At 35.9% G+C, this 16,100-nt stretch overlaps 1 protein-coding gene across 1 annotated transcript in view; it reads right to left on the minus strand.

Moving 5' to 3' along the window:
- Positions 1-294: 294 nt before the first annotated feature.
- Positions 295-16,100, minus strand: part of LOC120623869 (paired box protein Pax-6-like) — a 55,335-nt gene continuing 39,529 nt past the window's right edge. Inside the window, exons 4-6 of the mRNA XM_039890146.1 lie at positions 1,860-2,138; positions 1,304-1,488; positions 295-1,049 (exon numbers count right to left, since the gene is read on the minus strand). Coding sequence (XP_039746080.1) covers positions 486-1,049; positions 1,304-1,488; positions 1,860-2,138 — 1,028 coding nt within the window. The 3' untranslated portion in view covers positions 295-485. The remainder of the gene's footprint in view (positions 1,050-1,303; positions 1,489-1,859; positions 2,139-16,100) is intronic.

Here is a 16,100-nt window from a genome sequence, read left to right on the forward strand (position 1 = left end):
GCCAGACGCTAGGTTGAACGCCACTAAGGACGCAGATTGGACGTCTCGTTTCGTTCTTGTCTTACATCATATCAACTTCGGATAGTTCTCTGTCAGGAAGAGGCAATCTTAGGAGTTTTGGAACGCCTGTAGCGTTTACAGTTCTGTACAACATTAGTTTTTTCACCTTTCACGTAAGCATCAATTTGGCCTATGCTCTTATTTCAAATTGTGAACAACCAATGAAATCCTGGTCCTCAAAATATATATGCTTAAGCCATGTATAAAATATATAACAGTTTTTTTTGTGCATACTTAAATTTATAGCCATCTTTTACATTTATTGACAACCTTAATACTTATATTTATTTACAAGAATTTACAAGCGAGCGGGTGAACTACATCTAAGATTATAATTTACATAATTTATTTATTCGGAACATCGACATTAAATAGGAATCATTATATTCTTAGTACAAAATGAAATAAATTAACCGTAATCCCAATCAACGGTCATGTTTAGTTAATTGAAGCGGCAAGTCATTAGACGCCATTCTATGCCGATCGGGGCTCGCAGATCTAGATCTTGTCTTGTTAATCTGTTTCTCAGCTTCGTCCTCACTCTCGTCGTGAACGTTTATTTCCTCGTCGGAATCGGAATGAGATTCATATCCGCGCGCCAATTGTATCGATTGTGCGGCTAACAGCGCAGCGGCGGCGGAGTTCGGAACGAGTGATTTGAACGCGCTTGTCTCTAATGCTGGATGCGGTTTATACGCGTTGCTGTCGAACTGTTGCTGTGTAAGCGCTTTCAGCGCGGTGGTTTCGAACTGAGCCTGCTGCGAGAGAGCTTTTAGCGCGCTTGGGTCCTGGTGCGCTAGAGCCTTGAACGCACTATTCTCGCCGCCCATCTGGGGGGTATGGTAGGGGACGCGCGCGGGGGACAAAGAACGAGAACGGGAGCGGGAGGGGGAGTGGGGCAAGCGGTGCGAGGGGGAGCCGCCACCGCGCTTGAGGAGGTTCATGCGCTGGTGGCGCCTCCACTTGGCTCGTCTGTTGGAAAACCAAACCTGTCAGTAACGGTAAATAAACCTGATTAGTATTCCGTTCTCATCGTGTTAACAAATATTCATTTATGCAAATGAGCATGAAATAAAAGCTCTGATTTGACTAAAGATATTACAATGTTGACGCCTGCGTATGAGGTGTCGAATTAATTGGATTATGTGAAAGAGATAAAGTGTATTTATGTCAATACTCTTATGTAAGAGGGATATTATGAAGTTTGATTTATGTTTATTACGTATTTGAACAAAACATTTACCTGGACACGAGCCTCGGATAGGGAAGTCTTAGAAGCTAGCCGTTCTCGCGTAGATACGCAGGGGTAATGAGATTTTTCAAATTCTTTTTCTAGTTCTTCTAATTGGTCTGGACTAAACGTTGTACGGTTTCTTCTAAATTTGGGCTGTTCGCCGTCCAGGGAGCCAGAATCATCACCGTCCACATCTATTAAAAATAATTATTTATTCATTAGTCTTGAAATATGTTTGGTTTTTAATAATTATTAAAAAATGCAATACAATGAAGAGATAACCCTACCAACAATAAGTGCGTAATTACACCTAAAATTATTTAATAGTTGTTGCTTGTATATTTTTTAATGGTGTGCAATAAATTATCTTATTATTATTACTCATTGGTGAATTATTATACGCGCAAAGTAAAAAAATCTAAGCTAACACTCAACATAACCATCAAATGAACAGGACGGTCTGCTGCAGTATTAAAAAATCCCACGACCCATTAAAGATCAGTTATTGTACACCATGCCGTCTTACGCATCTTAATCGGATTGGACTGCAATCACTGTAACTTACCAATAAACCCACGTCCTGATGATGACAGAAAGCCTTGTTTCATAGCATCGGGGTGTGGTACTCCTACAGAAGGTGCTGGAACTCCTGGTGGTAGAGGTAAGCTACCGGGGGGCCAAACGCCGCCACCAGCCCATGGGAATCCGCCGTACGGAGGTGGGGCAGCATAGAGACCGTATCCGGCTGCCCGAGCAAACTCTGCAGCGGCTCTCTCCGCTGCCCTGTTTCTGAGTATCCTGTTTATCGACGATACGCTCGGGGCAGTTGCGTTTGTACAGACCCCTGTAGACAAAGATATATTATGAGTTATTTGTATTACTTAATAACTGCTTGATTGCAGCTACTGAGTTATTTATTTTATCCTTAGTTGCTCCTGGTTTAACATACCAGGAAATTCAGGAAACCGCTAGGACAGTGTTTTTTTTTAAAAGCCGCTCATTTAGTCTACGTTTACAAGCAAAGGTACTTTCTGTCTATCTAAAATACATATAAGAGCATACATAGAAGCATTTGCATACAACTAAACACGACTAAAACTAACTTGTGCACGCCCTGTCCTTTTTCATGTTAATTTTAATCTTTGGTAAGCTAAATAGTTTTTTTGCTTGTTCGTTACATTGCGCTCATATAAGGAACTACCAGTCCATTTTGAATAATTATTAATTCGTTAGATAGCCCATTTATAAAAAGATGTTCCGATTATGTGGTTTATATCGCGTCGTCAAACTAATCTAGTATTTAACCCCCTAATATAATAGTTTGACGGTTTTCCATTTCCTAATTTATAATGTGATGTATATAATGCGTGCGGACAATATCTGAACATCACAATGGCTGAATTTTTGAGTTATCCGCAAAATAGATTTAATAATTTATTTATGTAGATTACCAGTTCATATAAACTTGACGTGGTCAAAAGCCTTCTGTATTATGCTTCAATTTGTTTTCATGGTAATCCTTTGACGATAGCCAGGCTGTTTCGCATAACCCGACCATACAATTAACTTATTCGACCTTTATTTCAATGGCAATGCAGTTGCATTCAACTATTTAGAAATGCATGATTATAGTTTTCTGCCCTATTTCTTGAGCAACGTTCGTATAATTATAATATATAGAAAATTAGCAGTACGGCGGCGTGTTATAACCGATGCGTCATTGGTCGCGTTTAAATCGGTGGCCATTACATATCCTAGTCCCAGAGTTAGTTACAACATTTCCCATACATTTATTACCTTATATCATTAACGTCCTACTACTGGGTTCAGGCCTTAGAGCCTAGACCACACTGCTGTAAGGGCTAGAACAGAACAGCAGGCGAAGGATAGTAGGCGGAGTAATAAATATATGGCCCAAAGTAAACCTTACTTTATACAAAAAAAAATATTTATTGTATAGTAATAACAATTGATAACAAATTACCACCTCTGCCTAAATTTAGGATTAAAATTACTGAATGGCTTATGCTTCCGACAGTTTTATTCAGTAAACGAATATCTTAATAATTACAGGTTTAAATTATTGTTTTTCTAGGTTTATATTTTGGTTAACTTTATATTATTTTATTTTAAGTTGACATTGTTATTAGTTATTAGTTATTAGTAGGTAGGAATCAAAACTGTGTAATTACAGTTTTGATTCCTTAATTTTCTAACATTTGAAAAAAAAAGGAAAAATAATTTTATAATTTGCATGCCACAGAATGGTAGATTGTAGCACGGAACATGTTATATTTTATTATAAGATCAAATTTGTTAACCTGCAATCACGCAAATAAAGATTTGAAATTTAAATTGAAATTTAATTTGTAATACAGGTTGGTGCACGTTAACGACTATTAGATAATAACTGAGACCGACGGCTAAACGTGCTACCGGAGGCACGGCGTCGAACACTTCCTATTCTCTAACTCCTCTTCCCTTATTAATAGGTACCTATGTAACCATGTATATGAAATAATAATAGATTTGAGGATTAAGCTGGAGAGTTTGTACGTTTTTATGTAAACTTTAATTTCACTAGGCCGAAAATCAAGACTTCTGTTTTCCGAGATACGGTTTAATTTATTAGTTCAGATACAGAGCTACCCATAATATAGTTTTTTTATATATTAGCACTGTGAGTTAGTGCCTAGTTTAATTTATATTTAGAATTTACATTTTACTACCGTAATTGGATTGTTTTATGTTTAATAATTAAATTTTATTTCTAAAAGAATAAATATCGTAAATGTTTATTCGATCTGCTGTAAATCAGGAGGTCTCTCACTCTACTATGTATATTTAAATGCGTGCCGGAGATCGCGTGCCGGCACAGCCTTGGTAGAGCCATCCCATGTAATATTCAGGAAACACTCTGGGTAAGTGGCATAATTTAATCATACCCTGTCCATTTGTAATTGTCGTAGATTTCGTTGCTGAGCTACTGAGCAGTTGCTCTGCTCGGCCATGCTAGCGCGATTTTAAACTTGCCAAGATTGCTCTAAATGGCAAAAGGCAATTAGTGTAAAGGCATCATAACATCAGTGTAGGTTTACGCTTTATTTCAAAATAGACGTTACAACACAACAAAGCGTCATCATCATCATCAACCACCAATACGAGCCCACCACAGAACACGGGTCCCCTTCAGAAAGAGAAAGGTTTAGTCAATAGAAGTCTATCACACTGGTGCGGAATGGTAGACTTCACATGCTTTTGAGAACATCAAGGAGAACTCCAAAGCATACAGGTTATCTCACGAAGTTTCATTCACCATTAAAGCAAGTTATCTTTAATTGCTTAAAGCGCTTAGAGGTGTTTTCGTGGGTAGAACTCGGGACCGAGGGACGGAGAGCTTAACACCCTAGAAGTTCATAAAGACAAATTAATATGTTAGTTGGAAAGAGGCTACGGTACGGCCTTCCCATACTAGTTCCACAAGTTTTGTTAGAATCAATAATTTTGAACGCCTAACTGTACAAAGTTGTTACAAAAATTACGCAGTGACAACCATATTATCAGCTGCGTTCACTATCAGCTAAACGTGCTGTTCAGGGTGAGCAAAAACAAGTAACATACTCAGCTTGATAGTTCATAACAAATAGTTCAACTTTTGAACATCTTAAATTGTGGCGATCAACTTAAGACAGTTAAAAGTTAAACTTGTACCATGTATCATTTAACTTGTAACATGAATTCACTTCAGTATATAAAACCGAGGCAATAATAATGTTTCAGTTAAATCGGTACATAGAGTTAACATACCTGTCACGACATTTGAATTAAGTACTCAATTTGATTGTATTTAAGTTAAATAGCGCTATTTGGTTTGCCAACTTGTCATTTCTACTAAGACAATTATATCCCGGAACAATAATTCCATGTAATTGCTTAATGAACGTACAAAGTGCACAGTCAAAGACGTTTCCATAATACAGAAGCCTTGTTCAGAACAATTACGAATCGACGTGTAAAAATAAACCGCCCTTTATTACGGCTCTACAATATGAACTAAGTCGTGAGCTATTGAAATGAATAATAACAATACATCTGGTTGTCCATCAAACTAACTTAAACATAGGATAGGATGGGATGGTTTTCTGATCTGATGCTTTAGTAACCTTTGCTGTATGTATCATAATTAAGAACATTTTAATTCAGCATTTATGGGCAAACGGTAAGCGCAGTCCAGATATGAAGAAGTCCTCGATTAAATTCCCAATCTACTAGGTATTGGGTTTTTCTCAAGAAATTCTCAGTACCAGTTTGGAAATTAGGAATTGACGGCCGTTCAGCCTTGTGCCTGTCATATACGATGTAATGGATATTGTGTGGATGAGTTATCACAATATTCATGATCACAAAATTTTTGGCTCCACAAGTTGTCATAAAAAATACGCAGTGACAACCATAACATCAAATTTAACTTGTTTAGTAAACAACAGATTTGATTCCATAAAAATCCAATCAAGACAAGTGTGCAGATGATTCCATAACAAAAGTCCAATCTTACTATCCCACTAATATTATTGAATTGGAATCTTTTGGCTTTGGGTTAGACTAAAATTTCGAATGGACATATATTATACCCTGAATTCATTATATAAATAGGTAAGCTACTTTTTACCCCGGTAAAGTAACTGATTCCCGCGCGATTTGTGAAAAACTAAATTTCACTTCGATGATCTATAAATATTGCCATAGCCATATTTTTGATATACTATATATATACCATATATTATATATTCTACAAATTACCTCGAAATTAGAATTATACTAGCTACGCTCCACCATGTTCCCCGAAATGAAAAACTCCGTAAACAAACTTAATTAAAATTAATAAAAGAAATTGTCTACAGGCTCATTCACCGCAGGTAATACATTGGGGCGCAGCTAGTATATACTAAATCAGAAAACCAATTCCCTCGTCAATTAAAAGATAATTAAAGTTTTCAAAAATATCTTCAACGTAAAGAATCACTAGTCTTACAGTTTATAATAATAGTATGGATAGTTAGGAATAAATTTAATGTGGTCACGCTTAATAATGAAGCACCATTGAGACTCCCGCATCGGCGATACTCTCGGCGCGTCAAATACAATACAACGACCTGTTATAATTTACTCAAAACACAAAGCCTTATATAGTATAATAGTAATGATCAGTTGCGCGCCTCCGCTTATTGTTAGCACGTCGAAAGCACAAAAAGCCGCCCTCAACACAATTTGTTTGCCTCGTAATCGGAGCGTTAAGATGCCTCCTTAGAAGGCTTTCTGAATCGGACCCATAGCCAATACCCCGATATGGCTGTGAAATGGCCCCTACCGATGAGGAGTGAACGTTCACCAAACAGATCTTCAATTAAACTTGCAGCGTTTTATAAAAAGAAAACAAGCTATTGAAAATGTTGTTACGTTTTGTGGGAGCGCGTATAGTCACTATTTAATCTTTATAGTTCCTTGTTCAACGCCATTTTAAGTATACATAAAGCCAATTTTAAAAGCGCAGTTTAAATTGCTTTTCACATAGGATTTATAAGTAACTAACTACTCTTTTAAAAGTCATTGGGTACCTATCGTATGTTGAATTTGGTTACGGTATTTCTTTTCTTTCGAAAAACCTATTTTACTGATCGATAAAGCCGTTTTCTTTAGCCGTAAGAATTTAAAACTTCTCTATCCATTACTAGTTTTTACCTGCACTTCAGCAGCTTCAACATCAACTTGCTGGATACAAAGTATTCTGTATTCAGTAAGTATTCAACTCGTTCACCAAACCTCTAGACATCTTCACAAACTTTCACATTGATGTGATGTGAAGTGGTATTGTTAATCGTTATTATCATTGGATGATCAATGTTAAAATTGCGTAAGCTTAAGAGTGAGTGACAGGCTCACTTCCGTCGCAACAGATGTATTACAATTAATGACTACTAAACTCGTATATCATGTCCTGTTGTTTTTTAAACGTTGATCATGTAATGACAAAGACCACTGGTTAACTATTTGTTTTGAAAGAGATCATTATCCGTCAACAGGTTGCAGGTGGGAATGCGATATCTATAATTGTTCTTTTAATGATTTGGGATCGAAGCCTCGCCCTAAATGCCTAGTCACGGCCATGCAATTTGTCTAAAGTCGTTTAATCATGATTAGTCACAATGGGGTCCGCTTCTATTAAAAGGTTTAGACGCCTTAAATAATAGGAGCTGGCTACGCTTCGTAACTAAGTACTTAGCGACTCGGCTCCGACTACTGTTAAATATTATTTGCTTAATCACCCAATTCCGCGTAAATTAAAAAAAAATACCAGTTTTCAGAACAATTCATAAAAAGCTAATAAAAAGCAAATTGGCTTAAAATCTTAATGTTTTTACTTCGAAGTGTTGTTAGGTTGGTACCTGCCTAAAAGCGTGGCATGTCCAAAGATAAGACAATCCGGCGCCGTCTGCTATAGAGTGTTTAATCGGGTTAATTTATCGATAATTGACGGAAAACCTTTTTGTTTGTATTGCCGGAAAGTAACAGTAATTGTCACGCCTTTGAAGATTTACGTCCGCTTCTAAATTGAGACATTAACAATCGGATCTCGTGCCTAATGGTTCGGAATGAATTTATTTGTTTTACCCGAACCGGCTCTTCGATAAATTTGATTAGTCCCATTACCAAAGAAATGGACACTGAGCCGAGCGTTACCACATAACTGATTAGTTTCGAAAGCTAATAATATCACATAGGTTCCACGAAACAGAGTTACTTAATTAGCTATTTTTATTGCTGGTACATTATTTTATACATACAAAAAGCGCTCGCGGTATTCATTATTTTTATGTCTTCCAAAGACCATTAAATTGCACATCAAGGTTATCATGACTATAGATAGCATGATTTTAAGAGATGCTTCATAATTAAAGAATTAAAGGTAAGTCATTACGGGCTCGTTCGAGGGAAGTCACGGACTGTCCCTTCTCGAGCGGGGGTAAACGACACTAATTGTAAACTTTCGTTTAGCTACGTATCGGAATTGTGCCCGCAAACGATCCGAAATCACGTCCACTCCGAACAAGTGGAGCCAGTTAACGAGTGAGTGGCATCACGTCTTCTAAATGAATTATTGTTGGCTTTATGGGGAACATAAAACGATGAGATCGGAGGCAATCAAGCGGCACCCGTGGCGTGGAGCAAGTAAAAAGGTGTCCGCGTCGGCGGGGGGCCGCCGGCAGCCGTTGCGACTTGTGCTAAACGCCCACGCACGGCTTCTCTACCCATTTCAATTAGCAATCAAAGGGGAAATTAACAAATGTGCCAATATTATTAATGGTCATCGTAACACCTCCAGGAGTTGCTCATCTTGAACTATCGTTTAAATATAACCACACCTGATATAACATAAATCCTTTTGCTTAGCCTACTACTTTTTACTGTGTGCTTGAGTTAAAAAAACAATGAAAACTTTACATTAAAATTGAACGACAATTTTATTGAATAATAAGGACAAAGCGGCAAAATAATAAGAGATAATTTTTTTTTATAGCAAGTCTCGAAAATAAAATACAACGTAAGTATATCGATTTATAACTTTTTATTTGTTAAGAACCCACCTTTACCTATGATAAGTCCCATAACTCAGATTGTCCTATAGCGCCATATTTGCTAAAATATGTCGTGATGCTACTAGTTCTTACCTTGGCCTAGAAATGATGAAAAATCTTTTCAAAAATATTGATTAACGGGTTCATTTGATTTTAAAATATAAAAATCATAAATAATTTTTTTTATAATCAAGTCTCGAAAGTAAAATACAACAAAAAAAAATGGCTATTTACAGGTAAGTATATCGATTTATAACTTTTTATTTGTTAAGAACCCACCTTTACCTATGATAAGTCCCATAACTTAGATTGTCATATAGGGCCATATTTGCTAAAATATGTCGTGATGCTACTAGTTCTTACCTCGGCCTAGAAATGATGAAAAATCGTTTCAAAAATATTGATTAACGGGTCCATTTGATTTTAAAATATAAAAATCAATTCCGTGACCCTTTCTAGGACGGGCAACATTGTGTTTTGACTCACTGCTGGGAACCAATTTAGTGCTGTAACAAATCAATAAATGTTTCGGTTTATTGTAAGCTACGTGTATGTGGATATCGACTTGATTTATATCCACTATGATCCAATGAGGCGAGACCTTGTTAGTAAATGTCAAAAACTGATGGAATAAAAACTCTAGGGGCCTGATCGACACTAGGTAGGTCGGTTTATTACAATAAAAATAACGATTATAAGGTTAACAAAGTATGATATATTCTAAATAGTAGTATATACGAAAAAATCGTTAAAAAGTTATTTTCTCAGCATATAATATGATATTTTCCGCTTTATCTATTCGTGAAAACTTCAACATGATTTATTTAATATTTTTTAGTTCTAAAGTATAGTAAGATAAAGAGAGCGGACTGCAATTTGCTATGAAAACTAAATACAGCAGGTACACTTCTTACAACTGGATAAAATATATCACCACCAAACCCACTCAGCAATATTTAGCGACAGCTATCACTTATAACAATTGAATAAAACGACCACGTAAAAAATAAAGTTTTTAACAGCCTCTCCCAGCCAATAAAACTTCTCGTCATTGGTTTCGCTAATTAATCGGCGCCAGTAAATAATAAAAGCAGGAGCCCTACATTTTGTGGTTTAAGAATGCAATTAATCAAAATTTGGTCAGTAGCTAGAGCTGGCCGTAACGCCTCGTAAGCCGATATCGATAAGTTGCGTAAGCTATTGTTCAAAACCGCCGCGTCATGACCAACAAAGGCAGTAGTGGCACCTTATTAAAATTTAGACGGTCTCGATGAATCGCTCTGTTTTGATAACCGCTCCCGAAGACTATCGACAATTAACGTGAACACATCACGAGGTGAAAGCGGTGTTTATGACAGATCGCATTATATAAACGATAAAAGATTGTGGATTATTGTTTTGGTAGTTTCTTTATCGTTGGCATCATAATGTACATTAAGTTATTATGATTATTTCATGTATTTAGATACTTCTATAAATAATTTAGAGGTATTTTTTGGAGAATATCCAATCTAGTTTTATGTGTACCCATTTTTGACTAGCACGCTTTCATTAAAAAATTGTTTTCCGACACTCGATACACTGTAACGTCCGAAAAAAGAATTATTTTGCAATACTTTGAACATGATATTCATTTGAACTTCTACAACCGGTGCTCCTAATGGAAAAGTTGAAAATGAATCAGCAACACTATAGATATAAAAATGACACGCTTTTTACATTAACGTTATGTATTTATTTACTAGAAAATTATATTATATAGTACATAGTTGTTTTTTATTCATCGCATTCCTTAAATAAAAAACTGTAATACTTCGTCAAAGATAATGAACCTAATTTAGAATCTTAAGAATACTTTTAGAGTCGCGAATTCTGTGTGTACTTCTGATTTTCATTCATTCAAGCCTTATCTGAAGAATTATAAGAATTTATGTATGTGTGTGAATAAGATCCATTTTACCGTGATGTTCAAGTATTTCGATACTCGAAAAAGACTCTTCGATTGCGAGCAAGCACAACTTGGACTAAGGGAACAAGTGATGATGTTGAAAACTGGAAGGGCATCTCGTTATATAATATTAAAGGTACCATACCAAAGAAGGAGAGCGCATAGAATATCAACTAGGTAACGGTGCAAATCTTTATACAAACATATTACCTGTGGTATGTATAACAATGAACGCCTATTTACCTATCATTGCCTTTAGTCTAACCAGGGTTACGCCTCTTTTCCGTCTTTATGTAGCTTTAATTCTTACTATTACTGATGAGATGACATTAGGTTAGACATGTTGCTACGTCACAGAAGTTGCTTTACATCCTTATTTTGTCAAAATCACATTAAGACACTAAAATATTTTGTTATTTGTCTTATATAATTAATGTAGGATTCTGTGTTTTAACTGGTAAACTAATGACCATTGCATTTTTTGTTATTAACTAAATCTCAAATTGCGTATTTTTTCCAGTGGTATTTTTTTTTTCGGAATGTGTGTAGCTGATTAAGATTTTAACAGCGTAACGCGGGCTTGTTAGCGTGCCTCGGAATGGTGTTCTGCCGGGAAGAGTTTGAACCCTAGGGCTTGAAGAACTGAAGGGATCGTCAGCGTGAGGGCGCCTCATGTGAGGCCGAACCTCGGATCAGGCGACGACTGGAGTGGAAGGGTTACGGACGGTGATTAATCCGCACGCTTCCAAGAACGTGTTGCGAACCCACGTCCGGATGACGTCAGAATTTGTGGACCTCGTCTTCTCCAGCGAAGACGCTGTGCAGAGGTTGATTGTGTGTTCTGATAGGGAGCATTGTCAGTAGTAATCTGATCGTCAGGGTTGCGAAGGATATGTTTAGGCCTCCTCTTGTTGAGAGTGGCGCTAAGGTTGGGTGAGTAAAAAGAAGCGGAGAGTCTGGAATCTCTTATATGCGGAGGGAGGGCGAAACGCGAAGGCGACGCTCGCATATGACGTGGTAGCCAATGGTGTAATACTGTCGCCCATTTAAAAAAAAAATATTATCAAATTGCCATTGGCATTCTAGAAAATAATAATTGGCCCCTTGATGTTTAGTCAATAATGCTGAAAGCTGCATTTTTTCACGATTAAGCAATTTTACTATTTTTTTATAAAGGGTAAAACAGTAAAACAAATATATTATTCGAGAGGTATAAATAAAAAATACTTAAATGCAACGCACGATTAAATAATTTAATGCAAATGTTCTCAGAAATAAAATTTTATAAGTTTAAAACAAATATTATAAGAGAGCAGGTATAAATACGACGCACAATTAAATTACTCAACGCCTCAGTTCTCTCTGTAATAAAAAATGAAAAATAAGATTTTATCGGTCACGGAACCATAAAAATGAAGTGCATTGAAAGTACGCCGCTATTCAGTTATGAAATTTAATCAATTTAGTAAGTTTCATAAGCACGCCGAGCAACGCTGGGCACTGGGCACGCGTTTTATAAAAAACGCGGGGCATTGTGCGCGATCACTTTGTTACAAATTTGATTAAAATTCTATTAGTTATGTTCCTTGAATGCTCCATAGACTTAATAATGCGATTAGACATTTTGTTTCATTTAAAATATCATAATTGAAGTTGTTGAAAGAATATCAAGCCCTATATTACCCACGTAAGATCTTGATCTTGAATTTATGACATTTTTTTTTTACTTCATGCTCCCTATTTCATGAATCTTTTTTCTAACCATGCTCTAAAATAATGTTGAGAGATATGATATACCATTTTTTATGGTACCTATTATTTTCCTATATTTTTTGATTGATTATTGGAGTTGGGCCTAAAATTACATTAAAATAAATTACTTAACATAAATTATATATAATGATTTTTCGCACGTCTCACTTTACATCCACGGACTGTCATGACTGCAAAATTTTTTCTCATTTTCCCATTTTATGGTAAACGTTTAGAGCATTAGACATGAATAATTACTTTTAATTGTTCGAGAAACAACTCTAAAGCGGAGTGGTTTTTGATGCTTCAATATTAGTCGTCTACACTGTTTTTATACCGTGGTTTTATATTAGGATAAATTATCAATAGTGTAGGTGGTTGCAAAAAAGTTATTCTTTTAATAAAAATAAAAACCTATAAATAATTATTTTCTTAATTCGATAAATATAATAATTTGATAAGAAAAATTATAAGCTCTAGTAATCTAAAAGTAATCACAAAATATATGGATCGTACTATTTATGGAATAATTTAAATTCACTTGTAAAAAATGTTGATATCGCTTGTTATTTGATAGCGGCTCCTTCGTCAGCAGGTGGTCCGGTCCGGTCAACACGCTTTGATACACCGAAACCATCGTCCGATCTAATAGAATCAATCATAACTAAATCTCGCCTCAGACGCCAATCCGACGACTGAAAATGAACAAAGCCGTTTCAATGGTTCGAGAATACAACCGCAGAAGCTAACGGTACAATTTTTAGCAATTTTAACATCCGAGGTCAAAACACTGCATTTACAACAAATATGTGAGCATTTACGCAGAACTACCGACATGGCATCGCGTGCAATTTTCACGAACACCATAGTCATGGGCGCACTGCGATCGAGCAATTATTTTAAACACATTTCAACAAATGACGATAATGTCAGCCAGAAACGGAGATAAGAGAAAAAACATCACAATGCCCATCGTTCCACAGTAGCTCTTAGACGTCTAAACATAAAGACCAATTCACATGAGCGAATGTCAAATAATTACCTCTACTTACTGCTTACTTCAATTTTATTTAAAAGAAATACTATATTTTTAAGTCTCATGCAGCAGGCTCTAGGCTATTAGCGTAATAGTTGCTCCAACTTGAAATTAAATTGAAACATACTCTTTCGAGTTATTTCTTTGAAGACTTTAATTTCTTTCAACATAAAAGTAATAAGCCAACAATTAATATTTTATTCAGCGATTTTGAAACCTTTAAACAATTTTTGTGATCGTTGTTTTGTACAATATGCCCCATCTCAGTAACCAATAAGTTTGCCATCCTTGGGGCATACACACCGGTTTATACTAAAATTATACATGGCAGGATTTTTCTTAGATATTATTTTCAAAAATATCACCAACAGAGTTACAAAGTCAGCGCGTTTTCATCCACCCCCTTTCTTCTGAGAATTAAGTTTATCGGTTTCTATTATTTAATGCTCTAATTTCCATTTATCAATCAATTATTCTCAATTATAATAATTGAGGTTGAGGATGTTGATTACATTTATACTTTTTTACAACTAACTACCGAATTGGGTTGTGCCTATCTTTCGTATGTATTTCAACAAGTTCAAAGTTTTTATTAAAAGTAAGTTTAACAGAAATCCTAATGTAACGTAAAAGATAAAAAACTTAGGGACTAATAATGTAAACTACACGATTTTACGTCAAGTGATATGGTGATAAGCACAAATACAACCCTATACCCGTTTGTTGTGGGCTTCATAAAACGTTTGGTGAGTTTGGAAAATTATCACATGGAATCAATGGAAATGTTGTATGTCCCGAAGGATCAAAAATGCCTTCTATAGGTTTATGTCAATAAAAATTTGACTTATTAAATCACACGTCGTCACATTAGTATTTAACCGATACTAATGTGACGACCGACTTGTTGTGATTCGCATTATGCCATCTTTCCACCTGTGGTCATACATCATGTGGGCTGAAGGGGGGTTGCCATTTCAGCACCTTGGGAGCCCAACGTCCATCGGTCCACCCGTTCAAAAATCATGTATAATGCTTATGTTTAGCCTCACCCAGTTGTCACTTACAACTCTGCACTCGACATGGTAGAATATATTATACAGTGTATTCAAATAATGATATTTAAAAAGTGATGTGCTTGGAAGTTACGGCACCACCTGTGGATTTTATAACTATAACCAATTTAACGGCTCAGCTTTGCAAAGCTTCCTATCAAGAATGTTATCGTCTCCTAATCCGGTCTTCAATGATATCGTAAACCAGAAATGGTCTCATAAGCGAAACCTGTTTAAGAGACTCACGCACACCCTACTTGCTCTGTACTAGAGAACTGCAAAAGAATTCACGAGGAAGTTTGAATTCCTTTTATGAACATGGAATTTCACTCCTTACTGGACGTTATTATGGGTTAATTTACGTTGTTGCGCACCGGTGCAATAGAGCTGGTTTTGTAGCATCGCGCAGACCACGAGAGGTGTCGTTGGTGCAATTATCGCAATTGGCTCGTTGGCCTCAAAGCTAAAACCGCCCATCATGTCCTTTCAGATGTGTGTGCCTTTTTCGTAATTCGCATTTTTAATCAAAGTGATACTGTATAAAACAATCTATATATAAATGTTTTAGTCATTTAAGGTGCATTTTGACTACACGAATAAGATAAAACGGAGATAAGCGCGACAGCTTGATGTCTCACGGAATATTGTCGTCACCTTTGGCTTTGGGTACATAATAAATTATTTGCACAAATATATTATGTATGAACTGTAATTTAAACTTTGAAATATTAGAAGGGAATCCTGCATACGTTTAAACTCGTCGCTGGCGGCTTTTGCTTTTACTTGTAACGCCATACAGATATTTACAAGCTTTTTTAATATAGTCTAATATTCAATAGAGTTTGTATTTAATGTGAAAGGTATTGCCATTATATTTGTCTATCCTGGAATAGTAGCTGCTTACAGCTTACTAGTACTAGAATAGGGGTAGCATAAGCGCAGTGAAGGTAAACGCAGTGTGGGATTACCGGTCAGACGACCTAAGAAGTATCTGGTAGGAAGCAGCTGGTTGAGAAAAGCGAAGAACAATGAGAACTTTTCCCGAACTTACTCCCGAAGCTTTCTTGTATTGATCTATAGATCGACTGTACAAAGTGCTTATAATGGTTATTGTTTTTTAAACTTCAGTATTATGGACAGTAACTTAGCTGTAAACAATTTTCAATTTTCTATTTTTCTTATGATTTTTGAAAACATTTATATATAATTGGCTCTTACAAATCGTACCTTTACTACGTTTTGATGGTTTTATTTGATCCGGGTCTACTTAAATAAGGTTGTGTTTACGATTTCACAATTAATTAGCGGATTTTATTTTCTAATTAGGTTAGAGACATCTTTAAAATCGTTGATAGCATTTTTTGATATTTTTATATTGGAACTT

This window comes from Pararge aegeria, chromosome 5, assembly GCF_905163445.1.
Source record: "Pararge aegeria chromosome 5, ilParAegt1.1, whole genome shotgun sequence".
NCBI lineage: Eukaryota > Metazoa > Arthropoda > Insecta > Lepidoptera > Nymphalidae > Pararge > Pararge aegeria.